This window comes from Oncorhynchus keta, unplaced genomic scaffold (genome assembly GCF_023373465.1).
Source record: "Oncorhynchus keta strain PuntledgeMale-10-30-2019 unplaced genomic scaffold, Oket_V2 Un_contig_2075_pilon_pilon, whole genome shotgun sequence".
In the NCBI taxonomy this organism is placed as follows: Eukaryota; Metazoa; Chordata; class Actinopteri; order Salmoniformes; family Salmonidae; genus Oncorhynchus; species Oncorhynchus keta.
The window spans coordinates 109,713-130,000 of record NW_026282171.1 but is presented as its reverse complement, the minus strand read 5'-3'; the positions used below and the strand labels follow the sequence as shown (position 1 = coordinate 130,000).

Here is a 20,288-nt window from a genome sequence, read left to right as displayed (position 1 = left end):
ATATGATCCTGTCTCTCTATTAGGAGTGGGAATACTGGGGAACACATTTATATATGATCCTGTCTACTAGGAGTGGGAATACTGGGGAATACATTTATATATGATCCTGTCTCTCTATTAGGAGAGGGAATACTGGGGAACACATTTATATATGATCCTGTCTATTAGGAGAGGGAATACTGGGGAATACATTTATATATGATCCTGTCTCTCTATTAGGAGAGGGAATACTGGGGAACACATTTATATATGATCCTGTCTATTAGGAGAGGGAATACTGGGGAACACATTTATATATGATCCTGTCTCTCTATTAGGAGAGGGAATACTGGGGAACACATTTATATATGATCCTGTCTCTCTTTATTATGATCCTGTCTCTCTATTAGGAGAGGAATACTGGGGAACACATTTATATATGATCCTGTCTATTAGGAGAGGGAATACTGGGGAACACATTTATATATGATCCTGTCTATTAGGAGAGGGAATACTGGGGAACACATTTATATATAATCCTGTCTCTCTATTAGGAGAGGGAATACTGGGGAACACATTTATATATGATCCTGTCTCTCTATTAGGAGTGGGAATACTGGGGAATACATTTATATATGATCCTGTCTATTAAGAGAGGGAATACTGGGGAACACATTTATATATGATCCTGTCTCTCTATTAGGAGAGGGAATACATTTATATATGATCCTGTCTCTCTATTAGGAGAGGGAATACTGGGGAACACATTTATATATGATCCTGTCTATTAGGAGAGGGAATACTGGGGAACACATTTATATATGATCCTGTCTATTAGGAGAGGGAATACTGGGGAACACATTTATATATGATCCTGTCTATTAGGAGAGGGAATACTGGGGAACACATTTATATATGATCCTGTCTCTCTATTAGGAGAGGGAATACTGGGGAACACATTTATATATGATCCTGTCTATTAGGAGAGGGAATACTGGGGAACACATTTATATATGATCCTGTCTCTCTATTAGGAGAGGGAATACTGGGGAACACATTTATATATGATCATTTATATATGATCCTGTCTATTAGGAGAGGGAATACTGGGGAACACATTTATATATGATCCTGTCTCTCTATTAGGAGAGGGAATACTGGGAACACATTTATATATGATCCTGTCTCTCTATTAGGAGAGGGAATACTGGGGAACACATTTATATATGATCCTGTCTCTCTACTAGGAGAGGGAATACTGGGGAACACATTTATATATGATCCTGTCTCTCTACTAGGAGAGGGAATACTGGGGAACACATTTATATATGATCCTGTCTCTCTATTAGGAGAGGGAATACTGGGGAACACATTTATATATGATCCTGTCTCTCTACTAGGAGAGGGAATACTGGGGAACACATTTATATATGATCCTGTCTCTCTATTAGGAGAGGGAATACTGGGGAACACATTTATATATGATCCTGTCTATTAGGAGAGGGAATACTGGGAACACATTTATATATGATCCTGTCTCTCTATTAGGAGAGGGAATACTGGGGAACACATTTATATATGATCCTGTCTCTATTAGTACTCCTATTAGGAGAGGGAATACTGGGGAACACATTTATATATGATCCTGTCTGTCTATTAGGAGAGGGAATACTGGGGAACACATTTATATATGATCCTGTCTATTAGGAGAGGGAATACTGGGGAACACATTTATATATGATCCTGTCTCTCTATTAGGAGAGGGAATACTGGGGAACACATTTATATATGATCCTGTCTCTCTATTAGGAGAGGGAATACTGGGGAACACATTTATATATGATCCTGTCTCTCTATTAGGAGAGGGAATACTGGGGAACACATTTATATATGATCCTGTCTACTAGGAGTGGGAATACTGGGGAATACATTTATATATGATCCTGTCTCTCTATTAGGAGAGGGAATACTGGGGAACACATTTATATATGATCCTGTCTCTCTATTAGGAGAGGGAATACTGGGGAACACATTTATATATGATCCTGTCTACTAGGAGTGGGAATACTGGGGAACACATTTATATATGATCCTGTCTCTCTATTAGGAGAGGGAATACTGGGGAACACATTTATATATGATCCTGTCTCTCTATTAGGAGAGGGAATACTGGGAACACATTTATATATGATCCTGTCTATTAGGAGAGGGAATACTGGGGAACACATTTATATATGATCCTGTCTCTGGGAACACATTTATATAGGATTAGAGGGGAATACTGGGAACACATTTATATATGATCCTGTCTATTAGGAGAGGGAATACTGGGGAACACATTTATATATGATCCTGTCTATTAGGAGAGGGAATACTGGGAACACATTTATATATGATCCTGTCTCTCTATTAGGGAGGGAATACTGGGGAACACATTTATATATGATCCTGTCTCTCTATTAGGAGAGGGAATACTGGGAACACATTTATATATGATCCTGTCTCTCTATTAGGAGAGGGAATACTGGGAACACATTTATATATGATCCTGTCTCTCTATTAGGAGAGGGAATACTGGGGAACACATTTATATATGATCCTGTCTCTATAGGAGAGGGAATACTGGGGAACACATTTATATATGATCCTGTCTATTAGAGAGGGAATACTGGGGAACACATTTATATATTAGATCCTGTCTATTAGGAGAGGGAATACTGGGGAACACATTTATATATAATCCTGTCTCTCTATTAGGAGAGGGAATACTGGGGAACACATTTATATATGATCCTGTCTATTAGGAGAATACTGGGGAATACATTTATATATGATCCTGTCTCTCTATTAGGAGAGGGAATACTGGGGAACACATTTATATATGATCCTGTCTCTCTATTAGGAGAGGGAATACTGGGGAACACATTTATATATGATCCTGTCTATTAGGAGAGGGAATACTGGGGAACACATTTATATATGATCCTGTCTCTCTATTAGGAGAGGGAATACTGGGAATTTATATATGATCTGTCTCTCTATTAGGGAACAACACATTTATATATGATCCTGTCTCTCTATTAGGAGAGGGAATACTGGGGAACACATTTATATATGATCCTGTCTATTAGGAGAGGGAATACTGGGAACACATTTATATATGATCCTGTCTATGTCTATTAGGAGAGGGAATACTGGGGAACACATTTATATATGATCCTGTCTCTCTATTAGGAGAGGGAATACTGGGGAACACATTTATATATGATCCTGTCTCTATTAGGAGAGGGAATACTGGGGAACACATTTATATATGATCCTGTCTCTCTATTAGGAGAGGGAATACTGGGGAACACATTTATATATGATCCTGTCTATTAGGAGAGGGAATACTGGGGAACACATTTATATATGATCCTGTCTATTAGGAGAGGGAATACTGGGGAATTTATATATGATCTGTCTCTCTATTAGGAAAACACATTTATATATGATCCTGTCTATTAGGAGAGGGAATACTGGGAACACATTTATATATGATCCTGTCTCTCTATTAGGAGAGGGAATACTGGGGAACACATTTATATATGATCCTGTCTATTAGGAGAGGGAATACTGGGGAACACATTTATATATGATCCTGTCTATTAGGAGAGGGAATACTGGGGAACACATTTATATATGATCCTGTCTCTCTATTAGAGGGAATACTGGGAACACATTTATATATGATCCTGTCATTTATATATGATCCTCTATTAGGAGAGGGAATACTGGGGAACACATTTATATATGATCCTGTCTCTCTATTAGGAGAGGGAATACTGGGGAACACATTTATATATGATCCTGTCTCTCTATTAGGAGAGGGAATACTGGGGAACACATTTATATATGATCCTGTCTCTCTATTAGGAGAGGGAATTTATATATGATCCTGTCTCTCTATTAGGGAACACATTTATATATGATCCTGTCTCTCTATTAGGAGAGGGAATACTGGGGAACACATTTATATATGATCCTGTCTCTCTATTAGGAGAGGGAATACTGGGGAACACATTTATATATGATCCTGTCTATTAGGAGAGGGAATACTGGGGAAAACATTTATATATGATCCTGTCTATTAGGAGTGGGAATACTGGGAATACATTTATATATGATCCTGTCTATTAGGAGAGGGAAATACTGGGGAACACATTTATATATGATCCTGTCTATTAGGAGAGGGAATACTGGGGAACACATTTATATATGATCCTGTCTATTAGGAGTGGGAATACTGGGGAACACATTTATATATGATCCTGTCTCTCTATTAGGAGAGGGAATACTGGGGAACACATTTATATATGATCCTGTCTCTCTATTAGGAGAGGGAATACTGGGGAACACATTTATATATGATCCTGTCTCTCTATTAGGAGAGGGAATACTGGGGAACACATTTATATATGATCCTGTCTATTAGGAGAGGGAATACTGGGGAACACATTTATATATGATCCTGTCTCTCTATTAGGAGAGGGAATACTGGGGAACACATTTATATATAATCCTGTCTCTATTAGGAGTGGGAATACTGGGGAACACATTTATATATGATCCTGTCTCTCTATTAGGAGTGGGAATACTGGGGAACACATTTATATATGATCCTGTCTATTAGGAGTGGGAATACTGGGGAACACATTTATATATGATCCTGTCTCTCTATTAGGAGAGGGAATACTGGGGAACACATTTATATATAATCCTGTCTCTCTATTAGGAGAGGGAATACTGGGGAACACATTTATATATGATCCTGTCTATTAGGAGAGGGAATACTGGGGAACACATTTATATATGATCCTGTCTCTCTATTAGGAGAGGGAATACTGGGGAACACATTTATATATGATCCTGTCTCTCTATTAGGAGTACTGGGGAATACTGGGAACACATTTATATATGATCCTGTCTCTCTATTAGGAGAGGGAATACTGGGGAACACATTTATATATGATCCTGTCTATTAGGAGAGGGAATACTGGGGAACACATTTATATATGATCCTGTCTCTCTATTAGAGAGGGAATACTGGGGAACACATTTATATATGATCCTGTCTATTAGGGAATACTGGGGAACACATTTATATATGATCCTGTCTATTAGGAGAGGGAATACTGGGGAACACATTTATATATGATCCTGTCTATTAGGAGAGGGAATACTGGGGAACACATTTATATATGATCCTGTCTATTAGGAGAGGGAATACTGGGGAACACATTTATATATGATCCTGTCTCTCTATTAGGAGAGGGAATACTGGGGAACACATTTATATATGATCCTGTCTCTCTAGGAGAGGGAATGATCCTGTCTATTAGGAGAGAATACTGGGGAACACATTTATATATGATCCTGTCTATTAGGAGAGGGAATACTGGGGAACACATTTATATATGATCCTGTCTCTCTATTAGGAGAGGGAATACTGGGGAACACATTTATATATGATCCTGTCTCTCTATTAGGAGAGGGAATACTGGGGAACACATTTATATATGATCCTGTCTCTCTATTAGAGAGGGAATACTGGGGAACACATTTATATATGATCCTGTCTCTATTAGGAGAGGGAATACTGGGGAAACACATTTATATATGATCCTGTCTATTAGGAGAGGGAATACTGGGGAACACATTTATATATGATCCTGTCTATTAGGAGAGGGAATACTGGGGAACACATTTATATATGATCCTGTCTCTCTATTAGGAGAGGGAATACTGGGGAACACATTTATATATGATCCTGTCTCTAGGAGAGGGAATACTGGGAACACATTTATATATAATCCTGAACATTCAACCAATTTATTTGTTCTGCTCAGAAAACTTTTGGGGGGTGCCAATCAAAAACCGTGGGTTATAGGGGTTATAACATATTCACTCTCAATCACACAGAAACTCACATTCTCCAGCTGTTTGAAACTGATCTCCAAGTTCTGTTGAGCTTTTTTGGCATCGGCCAGGTACTGGGGAGAAAGATTAGTTAGATGACAACATCAAAGTGAGTTCAACATGTCGGTGATGTTATCCCCCCCTCTCTCCCCTCCCTCCATCTCTCCCTCCTTCCCCCTTTCTCCCACCCTCCCTCCCTCTCTCCCTCCTTCCCCCTCCCACCCTCCCTCTCTCCATCTCTCCCTCCTTCCCCCTTTCTCCCACCCTCCCCTCCCTCCTCTCCCTCCCTCCTCCCCTCCTCTCCCTCCCCCCCTCTCTCCCATCTCTCTCACTGTTTTGCGTTCTTGTTTGAGGTCCTGAAGGTATTTGGTGAGTTCTACACAGATTCCAGTCATCATGTTCTCTGCTATCAGCTCTCTCTGGCCCGCATAGTCATTCAGCTCATTCACAATGTCCTGGAATGACTGGTGATTGGTGAACCTGCAGGTGGAGGGGCAACAAGACAGAGGGGATAGAGAGAGATTAGTTAGATGACAACATAGCCACTCTCTAGCCACTTTAAACTATGCCACTTTGTTTACATACCCTACATTACTCATCTCATATGTATATACTGTACTCGATACCATCTACTGCATCTTGCCTATGCCGTTCTGTACAATCACTCATTCATATATCTTTATGTACATATTCTTTATCCCTTTACACTTGTGTGTATAAGGTATTAGTCGTGGAGTTGTTAGGTTAGATTACTCGTTGGTTATTACTGCATTGTCGGTACTAGAAGCACAAGCATTTCGCTACGCTCGCATCAACATCTGCTAACCATGTGTATGTGACAAATAACATTTGATTTGAATGTGATTGGTTCACTTCCAGGAAACAGGGGTAAAGGGTTGTATGTTATTGGTTCACTTCCAGGAAACAGGGGTAAAGGGCTGTATGTTATTGGTTCACTTCCAGGAAACAGGGGTAAAGGGTTGTATGTTATTGGGTCACTTCCAGGAAACAGGGGTTGGTTCACTTCCAGGAAACAGGGATAAAGGGTTGTATGTTATTGGTTCACTTCCAGGAAACAGGGGTAAGGGGTTGTATGTTATTGGTTCACTTCCAGGAAACAGGGGTAAAGGGCTGTATGTTATTGGTTCACTTCCAGGAAACAGGGGTAAAGGGTTGTTTGTTATTGGTTCACTTCCAGGAAACAGGGGTAAAGGGCTGTATGTTATTGGTTCACTTCCAGGAAACAGGGGTGAAGGGTTGTTTGTTATTGGTTCACTTCCAGGAAACAGGGGTAAAGGGCTGTATGTTATTGGTTCACTTCCAGGAAACAGGGGTAAAGGGTTGTATGTGATTGGTTCACTTCCAGGAAACAGGGGTAAAGGGTTGTATGTTATTGGTTCACTTCCAGGAAACAGGGGTAAAGGGTTGCATGTGATTGGTGGGATAAAGAAATCTGTCTGTCTAATAAAGACAAACACGAGAGACAAAGGATAAGCACAGCATTGATCTGATAATCACTAACTGATTAGAGAGAGGACACAGACAGAGAGACAGACACAGACAGAGAGACAGACACAGAGGCAGACAGAGAGACAGACACAGACAGAGAGACAGACACAGACACAGACAGAGAGAGACAGACACAGACAGAGAGAGACAGACACAGACAGAGAGAGACAGACACAGACACAGAGGCAGACAGAGAGGCAGACAGAGAGGCAGACAGAGAGGCAGACAGAGACAGACAGAGAGACACAGACAGAGAGGCAGACAGAGAGGCAGACAGAGAGGCAGACAGAGAGGCAGACAGAGACAGACAGAGAGGCAGACAGACAGACAGACAGACAGAGAGGCAGACAGACAGACAGACAGACAGACAGACAGACAGACAGACAGACAGACAGACAGACAGACAGACAGACAGAGAGGCAGACAGACAGAGAGGCAGACAGACACAACTCACCCACACTCTTGCTCCTCCTTGCTGCCTCGTTTAAGGTATTTCTTGGAGAGGTTTCTGAGAGGAAGAGAGAATGTCAGGGTTACATTCTAACAACTAATTAAAATAGACAGACAGACAGACAGACAGACAGACAGACAGACAGACAGACACAGACACACACAGAGAGACACACAGAGAGACACACAGAGAGACACACAGACTGACAGAGCACACAGACTGACAGAGCACACAGACAGACTGTCTGTCTGTGTGCTCTGTCTGTCTGTGTGCTCTGTCAGACAGACAGAAACAGACAGACAGAAACAGACACCTGAGTTGCTTGGCGTAGTTCTGTTCTATCTCGGTCCGTTCTCTGACAAACTTCACATATCGGTCCGCCAGATCCAGTCCTGACTGGGTGTGTTTATCAATACCATCATACTGGTCCTACAGACAGGAGAGACAGAACAGGGTTAGATACTGGACTGATATAACACACTCCTCTATACAGTAGTAATATAACTACTAGTTACTGATATAACACACTCCTCTATACAGTAGTAATATAACTACTAGTTACTGATATAACACTCTATACAGTAGTAATGTAACTACTAGTTACTGATACAACACACTCCTCTATACAGTAGTAATATAACTACTAGTTACTGATACAACACACTCCTCTATACAGTAGTAATATAACTACTAGTTACTGATATAACACACTCCTCTATACAGTAGTAATATAACTACTAGTTACTGATACAACACACTCCTCTATACAGTAGTAATATAACTACTAGTTACAGGACAGGAACACTGCTCCTCTATACAGTAGTAATATAACTACTAGTTACTGATATAACACACTCCTCTATACAGTAGTAATATAACTACTAGTTACTGATATAACACACTCCTCTATACAGTAGTAATATAACTACTAGTTACTGATATAACACACTCCTCTATACAGTAGTAATATAACTACTAGTTACTGATACAACACACTCCTCTATACAGTAGTAATATAACTACTAGTTACTGATACAACACACTCCTCTATACAGTAGTAATATAACTACTAGTTACTGATACAACACACTCCTCTATACAGTAGTAATATAACTACTAGTTACTGATATAACACACTCCTCTATACAGTAGTAATATAACTACTAGTTACTGATATAACACTACTCCTCTATACAGTAGTAATATAACTACTAGTTACAGGACAGGAACACTGCTCCTCTATACAGTAGTAATATAACTACTAGTTACTGATACAACACACTCCTCTATACAGTAGTAATATAACTACTAGTTACTGATATAACACACTCCTCTATACAGTAGTAATATAACTACTAGTTACTGATACAACACACTCCTCTATACAGTAGTAATATAACTACTAGTTACTGATACAACACACTCCTCTATACAGTAGTAATATAACTACTAGTTACTGATATAACACTGCTCCTCTATACAGTAGTAATATAACTACTAGTTACTGATACAACACACTCCTCTATACAGTAGTAATATAACTACTAGTTACTGATATAACACACTCCTCTATACAGTAGTAATATAACTACTACTAGTTACTGATATAACACACTCCTCTATACAGTAGTAATATAACTACTAGTTACTGATACAACACACTGAATACAGTAGTAATATAACTACTAGTTACTGATACAACACACTCCTCTATACAGTAGTAATATAACTACTAGTTACTGATATAACACACTCCTCTATACAGTAGTAATATAACTACTAGTTACAGGACAGGAACACTGCTCCTCTATACAGTAGTAATATAACTACTAGTTACTGATACAACACACTCCTCTATACAGTAGTAATATAACTACTAGTTACTGATATAACACACTCCTCTATACAGTAGTAATATAACTACTAGTTACTGATATAACACACTCCTCTATACAGTAGTAATATAACTACTAGTTACTGATACAACACACTCCTCTATACAGTAGTAATGTAACTACTAGTTACTGATACAACACACTCCTCTATACAGTAGTAATATAACTACTAGTTACTGATACAACACACTCCTCTATACAGTAGTAATATAACTACTAGTTACAGGACAGGAACACTGCTCCTCTATACAGTAGTAATATAACTACTAGTTACAGGACAGGAACACTGCTCCTCTATACAGTAGTAATATAACTACTAGTTACTGATATAACACACTCCTCTATACAGTAGTAATATAACTACTAGTTACTGATATAACACACTCCTCTATACAGTAGTAATATAACTACTAGTTACTGATATAACACTACTCCTCTATACAGTAGTAATATAACTACTAGTTACTGATGTAACACACTCCTCTATACAGTAGTAATATAACTAACTACTAGTTACTGATATAACACACTCCTCTATACAGTAGTAATATAACTACTAGTTACTGATATAACACACTCATCTATACAGTAGTAATATAACTACTAGTTACTGATACAACACACTCCTCTATACAGTAGTAATATAACTACTAGTTACTGATACAACACACTCCTCTATACAGTAGTAATATAACTACTAGTTACAGGACAGGAACACTGCTCCTCTATACAGTAGTAATATAACTACTAGTTACTGATATAACACTGCTCCTCTATACAGTAGTAATATAACTACTAGTTACAGGACAGGAACACTGCTCCTCTATACAGTAGTAATATAACTACTAGTTACTGATATAACACACTCCTCTATACAGTAGTAATATAACTACTAGTTACTGATATAACACACTCCTCTATACAGTAGTAATATAACTACTAGTTACTGATACAACACACTCCTCTATACAGTAGTAATATAACTACTAGTTACTGATACAACACACTCCTCTATACAGTAGTAATATAACTACTAGTTACTGATATAACATACTCTATACAGTAGTAATATAACTACTAGTTACAGGACAGGAACACTGCTCCTCTATACAGTAGTAATATAACTAACTACTAGTTACTGATATAACACACTCCTCTATACAGTAGTAATATAACTACTAGTTACTGATACAACACTCTCCTCTATACAGTAGTAATATAACTACTAGTTACTGATACAACACACTCCTCTATACAGTAGTAATATAACTACTAGTTACAGGACAGGAACACTGCTCCTCTTACATCACTACACCAGCCAGTTGTACAGGTATATCCTCTCCACTATGTATCCAACCCTGGTCTCTGTCTGACAGACGATCTGCTATCTACGGGCTGGGTTCAGTTCACTCTCACACTCACACTCACTCACTATGTAGGTATCTACGGGCTGGGTTCAGTTCACTCTCACACTCACTCACTATGTAGGTATCTACGGGCTGGGTTCAGTTCACTCTCACTCACACACACACTCTGACTCACTCACTATGTAGGTATGTAGGGATCTCTGTGTCTGAAGTCCATGGTGACTGAGACACAGACAGACTCTGCTCAGAGAGACACAGACAGACTCTGCTCAGAGAGACACAGACAGACTCTGCTCAGAGAGACACAGACAGACTCTGCTCAGAGAGACACAGACAGACTCTGCTCAGAGAGACACAGACAGACTCTGCTCAGAGAGACACAGACAGACTCTGCTCAGAGAGACACAGACAGACTCTGCTCAGAGAGACACAGACAGACTCTGCTCAGAGAGACACAGACAGACTCTGCTCAGAGAGACACAGACAGACTCTGCTCAGAGAGACACAGACAGACTCTGCTCAGAGAGACACAGACAGACTCTGCTCAGAGAGACACAGACAGACTCTGCTCAGAGAGACACAGACAGACTCTGCTCAGAGAGACACAGACAGACTCTGCTCAGAGAGACACAGACAGACTCTGCTCAGAGAGACACAGACAGACTCTGCTCAGAGAGACACAGACAGACTCTGCTCAGAGAGACACAGATAGACTCTGCTCAGAGAGACACAGATAGACTCTGCTCAGAGAGACACAGAGGCTGCATCCCCTACTACTAACCAGGCCCACTAGGGGTTCTGGTCTAAAGTAGTACTCTACTACTAACCAGGCCCACTAGGGTTCTGGTCTAAAGTAGTGCACTATGTAGGGAATATAGTGCCATTTGGGATGTAGCCATGTACTAAACAGAGCTAATGATCTGAATAGAGGTATTTATACAGAACACATTTACTACAGTCATGTCCTCAATACTACATCTGCACTAGGACAGAGAGAGAGAGACAGGGGGGCGAGACAGATGGAGTGGACGAGCGAGAGAGAGGTAGGGAGAGGGAACGAGAGACAGGGGGGCGAGACAGATGGAGGGGACGAGCGAGAGAGAAAGAGAAAGGAGAGAGAAAGAGAGAAAAAGAGAGAGAGAGAGAAAGGAGAGAGAGAGAATAACATTTCAGAGCCACTTATTGGGTCAAACCTAGTGTAACCTCTGTCTGGAGACTACTGCTGATATACACCTAGTGTAACCTCTGGAGACTACTGCTGATATACACCTAGTGTAACCTCTGTCTGGAGACTACTGCTGATATACACCTAGTGTATCCACCTATATCCACCTAGTGTAACCTCTGTCTGGAGACTGCTACTGACATACACCTAGTGTAACCTCTGGAGACTACTGCTGATATACACCTAGTGTAACCTCTGAGACTACTGATGATATACACCTAGTGTAACCTCTGTCTGGACTGCTAGACTACACCTGCTGATATACACCTAGTGTAACCTCTGTCTGGAGACTACTGCCGATATACACCTAGTGTAACCTCTGTCTGGAGACTACTGCTGATATACACCTAGTGTAACCTCTGGAGACTACTGCTGATATACACCTAGTGTAACCTCTGTCTGGAGACTACTGCCCTAGTGTAACCTAGACTACACCTAGTGTAACCTCTGTCTGGAGACTACTGCCGATATACACCTAGTGTAACCTCTGTCTGGAGACTACTGCTGATATACACCTAGTGTAACCTCTGTCTGGAGACTACTGCTGATATACTGTGTAACCTCTGTCTGGAGACTACTGCTGATATACACCTAGTGTAACCTCTGTCTGGAGACTACTGCTGATATACACCTAGTGTAACCTCTGTCTGGAGACTACTGCTGCCTCTGCTCCGATAAGAGGTCCAGACCTTAGTGGCGCCGGTCTTTCTCTACACTGGCCCTGTAACATTAAGGTCTCTGGTTCAACCCCAGTCTGACTGCTTGTCCCCAATAAGACGCTGCCGCAGGATAATCCCCTGGTCATCATGTGTTGGAACTTGGAACCCTGCCCCTGTTCTGTTGTGTTCCGTTGTGTTCCGTTGTGTTCCGTTGTAGCTGAGGTTTGGGTTACGTCCGAAATCGCACCCTTTTCCCTACACAGTGCACTACCTCGGCTCTGGTCAAAAGTAGCGCACTAGCATATAGGGAATATAGTGCCAGATTTGGAACGCAGACCTGGTCAGGTTCCAGCTGCAGGGGATTCAGAACAACAGCCCAGCCCGTTGGAGAGATTTAAACATGCGACCTTATTTCCTTTCCTCTCTCCTATCAGTGATCTAACACAACTAGACAGGGTTAGATTCCATGCCATAGATTCCACCTACCAGAGCAATGATGTAAACTGAGTGAGAACATTACTCAGAACACATTTACTACAGTCATGTCCTCAATACTGAACCAGGACAGAGAGAGAAAGAGGTAGGGAGAGGGAACGAGAGAGAGAGAGAGAAAGAGAGAGAGAGAGAAAGAGAGAGAGAAAGAGAGAGGGAGAGTAGTAGGGAGAGGAGAGAGAGAGGAGGAGAGGAGGGAGAGAGGGGGAGAAGAGAGGAGAGGAAAGAGGAGCAGTGAGAGAATGGGGAAAGGAGGAGAGAGAGAACATGATGACATCATCATCATAACACTGAGTCCACCCATCAGCCAGGAGAGTCCACCTATCAGCCAGGAGAGTCCACCTATCAGCCAGGAGAGTCCACCTATCAGAAGAGTCCCTGTCCATTTAAAGGGTTAAAGGGGTACTTCGGGATTTTGGCAATGAATCCCTTTATCTACCTCACCAGAGTCAGATGTCCTCATGGATATCATGTTTGTGTCACCGCATGAAGTTTGAAGGAAGTTGCTAAGAAACGTAATTACTAACTAGGATTAGTGCAATGACTGGAAGACTATGGGTGCTAGCATTGGCTCACTAAACTACCTCCAACGTCCCTCACACTTCACACAGATGAATGGGATCCATGAGTTCATCTGACTCTGGGGAGGTAGAGAAAGGGCCTCAATGCCAAAATCCTGAAGTACCCCTTTAAGAGAGAATAACTACTAGGGCTGATGGGAGAATGTCCAAATGGCCTCCTATTCCATACATACTAGACCAGAACTGAAATGGCCTCCTATTCCCTACATTCCAGAGCCCAAATGACCTCCTATACCCTACATACTAGACCAACGCACCATGGGCCCAAATGGCCTCCTATTCCCTACATTCCAGAGCCCAAATGACCTCCTATACCCTACATACTAGACCAAAGCCCCATGGGCCCAAATGACCTCCTATTCCCTACATAATAGACCAACGCACCATGGGCCCAAATGGCCTCCTATTCCCTACATACTAGACCAGAGCCCAAATGGCATCCTGTTCCCTACATACTAGACCAGAGCCCAAATGGCCTCCTGTTCCCTACATACTAGACCAGAGCCCCATGGGCCCAAATGGCCTCTTTCCTACATACTAGATCAGAGCCCAAATGGCCTCCTATTCCCTACAAACTAGACCAGAGCCCCATGGGCCCAAATAGCCTCCTGTTCCCCATGGGCCCAAATGGCCTCCTATTCCCCATGGGCCCAAATGGCCTCCTGTTTCCCTACATACTACACCAAAACCCATGGGCCCAAACGGCCTTCTATTCCCTAAATACTAGACCAGAACTGAAATGGCCTCCTATTCCCTACATACTAGACCAAAGCCCGATGGGCCAAAATGGCCTCTTATTCCCTACATACTAGACCAGAGCCCCATGGGCCCAAATGGCCTCCTATTCCCCATGGGCCCAAATGGCCTCCTATTCCCCATGGGCCCAAATGGCCTCCTATTCCCCATGGGCCCAAATGGCCTCCTATTCCCCATGGGCCCAAATGGCCTCATATTCCCTACATACTAGACCAGAGCCCAAATGGGCTCCTATTCCCTACATACTAGACCAGAGCCCAAATGGCCTCCTATTCCGTACATACTAGACCAGAGCCCAAATGGCATCCTGATCCCTACATACTAGACCAGAGCCCAAATGGCCTCCTGTTCCCTACATACTAGACCAGAGCCCCATGGGCCCAAATGGCCTCTTTCCTACATACTAGACCAGAGCCCCATGGGCCCAAATGGCCTCCTATTCCCTACATACTAGACCAGAGCCCCATGGGCCCAAATGGCCTCTTTCCTACATACTAGACCAGAGCCCCATGGGCCCAAATGGCCTCCTATTCCCTACATACTAGACCAGAGCCCAAATGGCATCCTAATCCCTACATATTAGACCAGAGCCCAAATGGCCTCCTGTTCCCTACATACTAGGCCAGAGCCCCATGGGCCCAAATGGCCTCTTTCCTACATACTAGACCAGAGCCCCATGGGCCCAAATGGCCTCCTATTCCCTACATACTAGACCAGAGCCCCATGGGCCCAAATGGCCTCCTATTCCCTACATACTAGACCAGAGCCCCATGGGCCCAAATGGCCTCCTATTCCCTACATACTAGACCAGAGCCCCATGGGCCCAAATGGCCTCCTATTCCCTACATACTAGACCAGAGCCCCATGGGCCCAAATGGCCTCCTATTCCCTACATACTAGACCAGAGCCCAAATGGCCTCCTATTCCCTACATACTAGACCAGAGCCCCATGGGCCCAAATGGCCTCCTATTCCCTACATACTAGACCAGAGCCCAAATGGCCTCCTATTCCCTACATACTAGACCAGAGCCCAAATGGCCTCCTATTCCCTACATACTAGACCAGAGCCCAAATGGCCTCCTGTTTCCTACATACTAGACCAGAGCCCAAATGGCCTCCTATTCCATACATACTAGACCAGAGCCCAAATGGCCTCCTATTCCATACATACTAGACCAGAGCCCAAATGGCCTCCTATTCCCTACATACTAGACCAGAGCACCATGGACCCAAATGGCCTCCTATTCCCTACATACTAGACCAGAGCCCCATGGACCCAAATGGCCTCCTATTCCCTACATACTAGACCAGAGCCCCATGGACCCAAATGGCCTCCTATTCCCTACATACTAGACCAGAGCCCAAATGGCCTCCTATTCCCTACATACTAGACCGGAGCCCCATGGACCCAAATGGCCTCCTATTCCCTACATACTAGACCAGAGCCCAAATGGCCTCCTATTCCCTACATACTAGACCAGAGCCCCATGGACCCAAATGGCCTCTTTCCTACATACTAGACCAGAGCCCAAATGGCCTCCTATTTCCTACATACTAGACCAGAGCCCAAATGGCCTCCTATTCCCTACATACTAGACCAGACAGAGCCCCATGGACCCAAATGGCCTCCTATTCCCTACATACTAGACCAGAGCCCCATGGACCCAAATGGCCTCCTATTCCCTACATACTAGACCAGAGCCCAAATGGCCTCCTATTCCCTACATACTAGACCGGAGCCCCATGGACCCAAATGGCCTCCTATTCCCTACATACTAGACCAGAGCCCAAATGGCCTCCTATTCCCTACATACTAGACCAGAGCCCCATGGACCCAAATGGCCTCTTTCCTACATACTAGACCAGAGCCCAAATGGCCTCCTATTTCCTACATACTAGACCAGAGCCCAAATGGCCTCCTATTCCCTACATACTAGACCAGAGCCCCATGGACCCAAATGGCCTCCTATTCCCTACATACTAGACCAGAGCCCAAATGGCCTCCTATTCCCTACATACTAGACCAGAGCCCCATGGACCCAAATGGCCTCTTTCCTACATACTAGACCAGAGCCCAAATGGCCTCCTATTTCCTACATACTAGAGACCAGAGCCCAAATGGCCTCCTATTCCCTACATACTAGACCAGAGCCCCATGGATCCAAATGGCCTCCTATTCCCTACATACTAGACCAGAGCCCAAATGGCCTCCTATTTCCTACATACTAGACCAGAGCCCAAATGGCCTCCTATTCCCTACATACTAGACCAGAGCCCCATGGACCCAAATGGCCTCCTATTCCCTACATACTAGACCAGAGCCCCATGGACCCAAATGGCATCCTATTCCCTACATACTAGACCAGAGCCCCATGGACCCAAATGGCCTCCTATTCCCTACATACTAGACCAGAGCCCCATGGGCCCAAATGGCCTCCTGTTTCCCATAGGCCCAAATGGCCTCCTATTCCCTACATACTAGAGCCCAAATGGCCTCCTATTCCCTACATACTAGACCAGAGCCCCATGGACCCAAATGGCCTCCTATTCCCTACATACTAGACCAGAGCCCCATGGACCCAAATGGCCTCCTATTCCCTACATACTAGACCAGAGCCCAAATGGCCTCCTATTCCCTACATACTAGACCAGAGCCCCATGGACCCAAATGGCCTCCTATTCCCTACATACTAGACCAGAGCCCAAATGGCCTCCTATTCCCTACATACTAGACCAGAGCCCCATGGACATATTCACAAAGCATCTCAGAGTAACTCTGCTGATCAGGGACCAGGTTCCACCTCTTCATATTCAGGGTCTAAATAAAAAGGCCAAACTGATCCTGGATCAGCTCTCCTACTCTGAGACGCTTCGTGAACATAGGCCCTGGTCAAACGTAGTGCACTATATAGGGAATGGGGGTTTGCCACGTAGGACATAGACTGTCTGCATAGAGTGTGTGACCTGACTGAAACCCTACTTACAAGCCTGACTGGCCTGTGGCCTGTTGTCCTTTTGATTCAGATCTAGGATCAGCGTACACTACCATCACTCCACGAGTTGGATCATCTCAAAACTGACCTTAGACCAGTGTCTAACTCCATTCTAGTACTCCCCTGGTGAGATCATAACCCCCTGACAATATGGTTCAATATGGTTCACCTGAGTTGGTTCAATAACAGTTCACACCTCGTCACCGCACGCACAAAACACGAGTAATTCAATAGTATCTCTACAAACCAACTAAATGTTATGATAACATCAATGATTTGCTTATACGTTGAATATGATCATATGGGTTGTAACTAGTTTATATGCGGATGCTGGACAACAACAACAAAAAATGGATCTATTACAGAAGCCTAGTTTGCTAAGTCGCCTTGAAGAGGTCAAGGTATGCAACATTGCGAAATAACAGCCGCCCTCAAGCTACAAGCTCATTTAGTCTACTTGCCGTGAGTTGTCATCAACTTTGTTAGAGTTAACGGTTGAAAACAATGTCAAAGGAATGTATTATTTTGAGACAGCAAAAACAATCACCTTCTCCGGGGAATTTGCTGTTATTGTGTAGCTAAGGTTACTGTCGCTAGTGCATCTGTCCTTACCCAAAGATCCGTCCCCCAATCCATGTTTTCAAAGTTCCCACCTACAGAAAAAAGGAGGCTTTTCTATCAATCTTTAGTTCCCAAACTCTTGGAGGATCCACGAACTTTTGTCTAGAGAGGGCAGATGTCGGAGGAAATGTCGGGAAGTTGACGCCTCAATCATCCGTTCCTTCAAGGGAAAGAAAAAATATTTTCGCCCGGTCGTCTTGAAACTAGTTTTGGTCGCAAAGACAAGAGAGGGTGGGAGGGTTCGTCACCAGTCTTTCCAGATTTCATGTCGCGAATGTTTCGCTTGGTCTTAAAGGAGCCGAGGTTCATTCTTTGAAGTGTCAAGGTTTATACCAAAATGGGAAACACATTTATACATGTTATTGTTACATCTTAAATGTTGCTTATTTACCTTTGTGTAACGTACTACTTTTGCCTAACAAATCTAGCAAATCTGAGTGAGTAGTATACTGTAAAATGATTTATTTTCATGTTAGCTACATGCATTTATTCATTACTACAACCATTACAATAATAAGCACCTAATCTACCATTACTGTTAAAATCAATACCACGACGACGAGCCTATGATTACGATAAAAACGATAACCATTCCTGTTATGAGAATCTCAAGAGGACTAAACCATTTGCCCGTTGGCCACACTTTTAGAAAGCCCAGAGAACTTGGTCGTTACTAGCTACCAGTCAAAACCCCCGATTATTTCTACAATTCCTATTCTTTAAATGTGATTCTAAAACTAACCTTAACCACACTACTGACCTTATACAAATAGTTGTTTTCATGAATTTGTAATGATATAGACGATATAGCCCATTTTGACTTTGTGGCTGTGTTAAATAGTGGAAACCGAAACGGTCAACATCAGTAGGTGTGCTGCGGCCCCGCCTCTCTCCTGTTTTACCTGTTTTCCAGACAGGTTCTAAAGCACACCGGTTAACGGCTCAAGTCTGACAGGAAGTGGCTGTTTCTGGTATTACATGCCCCAGTTTATCACTGCAACTGACGCCCACACAGATCCCTCAATAGTTCATTAGAAATTATCTTCATTTTATTCTTAAACCTTTATTACAGTATTATTTCCCTACATAGAAAACTAAAGCAGTAATGTTTTATTTACAATCTAATATAACATTTCATATTACAGTTTTATGGAAAGCCTCTCTCTTTTTTTATCATTCTTAATGAAATCTACATAAAAAAAGATAAATCCTATCTGAGTCAGACAAAGATATTCATACAATAGGTAAGATATACAACAACCTTGCCGAGAGCCTATCCAACTGACAATCTCTGAGAAAATAATATAAACTATTGGAACCAAGACTTAAAAATAACTAACGAAATTACAGTTAATGAAAATGTACCCTTAATCCAGTATAAACTAATGTCCACTCTAAAAAAAAAGTAGGGGTTCAACAAGGGTTCTTCTGAGATCCTCAAAGTTCTTTGAAGAACCTTAGGGTTCTTGAGACTGAAAATGCCCCCCAAAAGGTTCTTCTAACCTTAACCCTAACCCCAGGAGATGGGGTTCATCGAGGAACCTCCTTAGTTGGTGGGGGTTCTTGAAGGAACCTAACTCCCCAACTGAACCTAACTCCCCAACTGAACCTAACTCCCCAACTGAACCTAACTGCCCAACTGAACCTAACTCCAACTGAACCTAACTGCCCAACTGAACCTAACTGTCCAACTGAACCTAACTGCCCTGAACTAACTGCCCAACTGAACCTAACTCCCCAACTGAACCTAACTCCCCAACTGAACCTAACTGTCCAACTGAACCTAACTGCCCAACTGAAC

At 42.6% G+C, this 20,288-nt stretch overlaps 2 protein-coding genes across 51 annotated transcripts in view; both read right to left on the bottom strand.

The window, feature by feature from the left end:
- Window positions 1–18,763, bottom strand: part of LOC127920820 (cdc42-interacting protein 4 homolog) — a 25,007-nt gene extending 6,244 nt beyond the window's left edge. Inside the window, exons 1-5 of one of the 2 annotated variants that reach the window (XM_052504866.1) lie at window positions 18,479–18,763; window positions 8,211–8,326; window positions 7,901–7,954; window positions 6,270–6,417; window positions 5,949–6,011 (exon numbers count right to left, since the gene is read on the bottom strand). In XM_052504866.1, the coding sequence (XP_052360826.1) occupies window positions 5,949–6,011; window positions 6,270–6,417; window positions 7,901–7,954; window positions 8,211–8,326; window positions 18,479–18,502 (405 nt within the window). In that variant the 5' untranslated portion in view covers window positions 18,503–18,763. The remainder of the gene's footprint in view (window positions 1–5,948; window positions 6,012–6,269; window positions 6,418–7,900; window positions 7,955–8,210; window positions 8,327–18,478) is intronic. The other variant, XM_052504868.1, reaches the window with a different exon arrangement.
- A 746-nt stretch (window positions 18,764–19,509) lies between these two features.
- LOC118380879 (microfibril-associated glycoprotein 4-like) overlaps window positions 19,510–20,288 on the bottom strand; it is a 40,133-nt gene continuing 39,354 nt past the window's right edge. For 31 of the 49 annotated variants that reach the window (XR_008107515.1, XR_008107517.1, XR_008107518.1 and 28 more), the window contains one exon: window positions 19,510–20,096. The gene's annotated coding sequence lies outside the window, so the exon portion shown is untranslated. Of the gene's footprint in view, window positions 20,133–20,288 lie in introns of all 49 variants that reach the window. The other 18 variants (XR_008107503.1, XR_008107504.1, XR_008107507.1 and 15 more) reach the window with 2 other exon arrangements.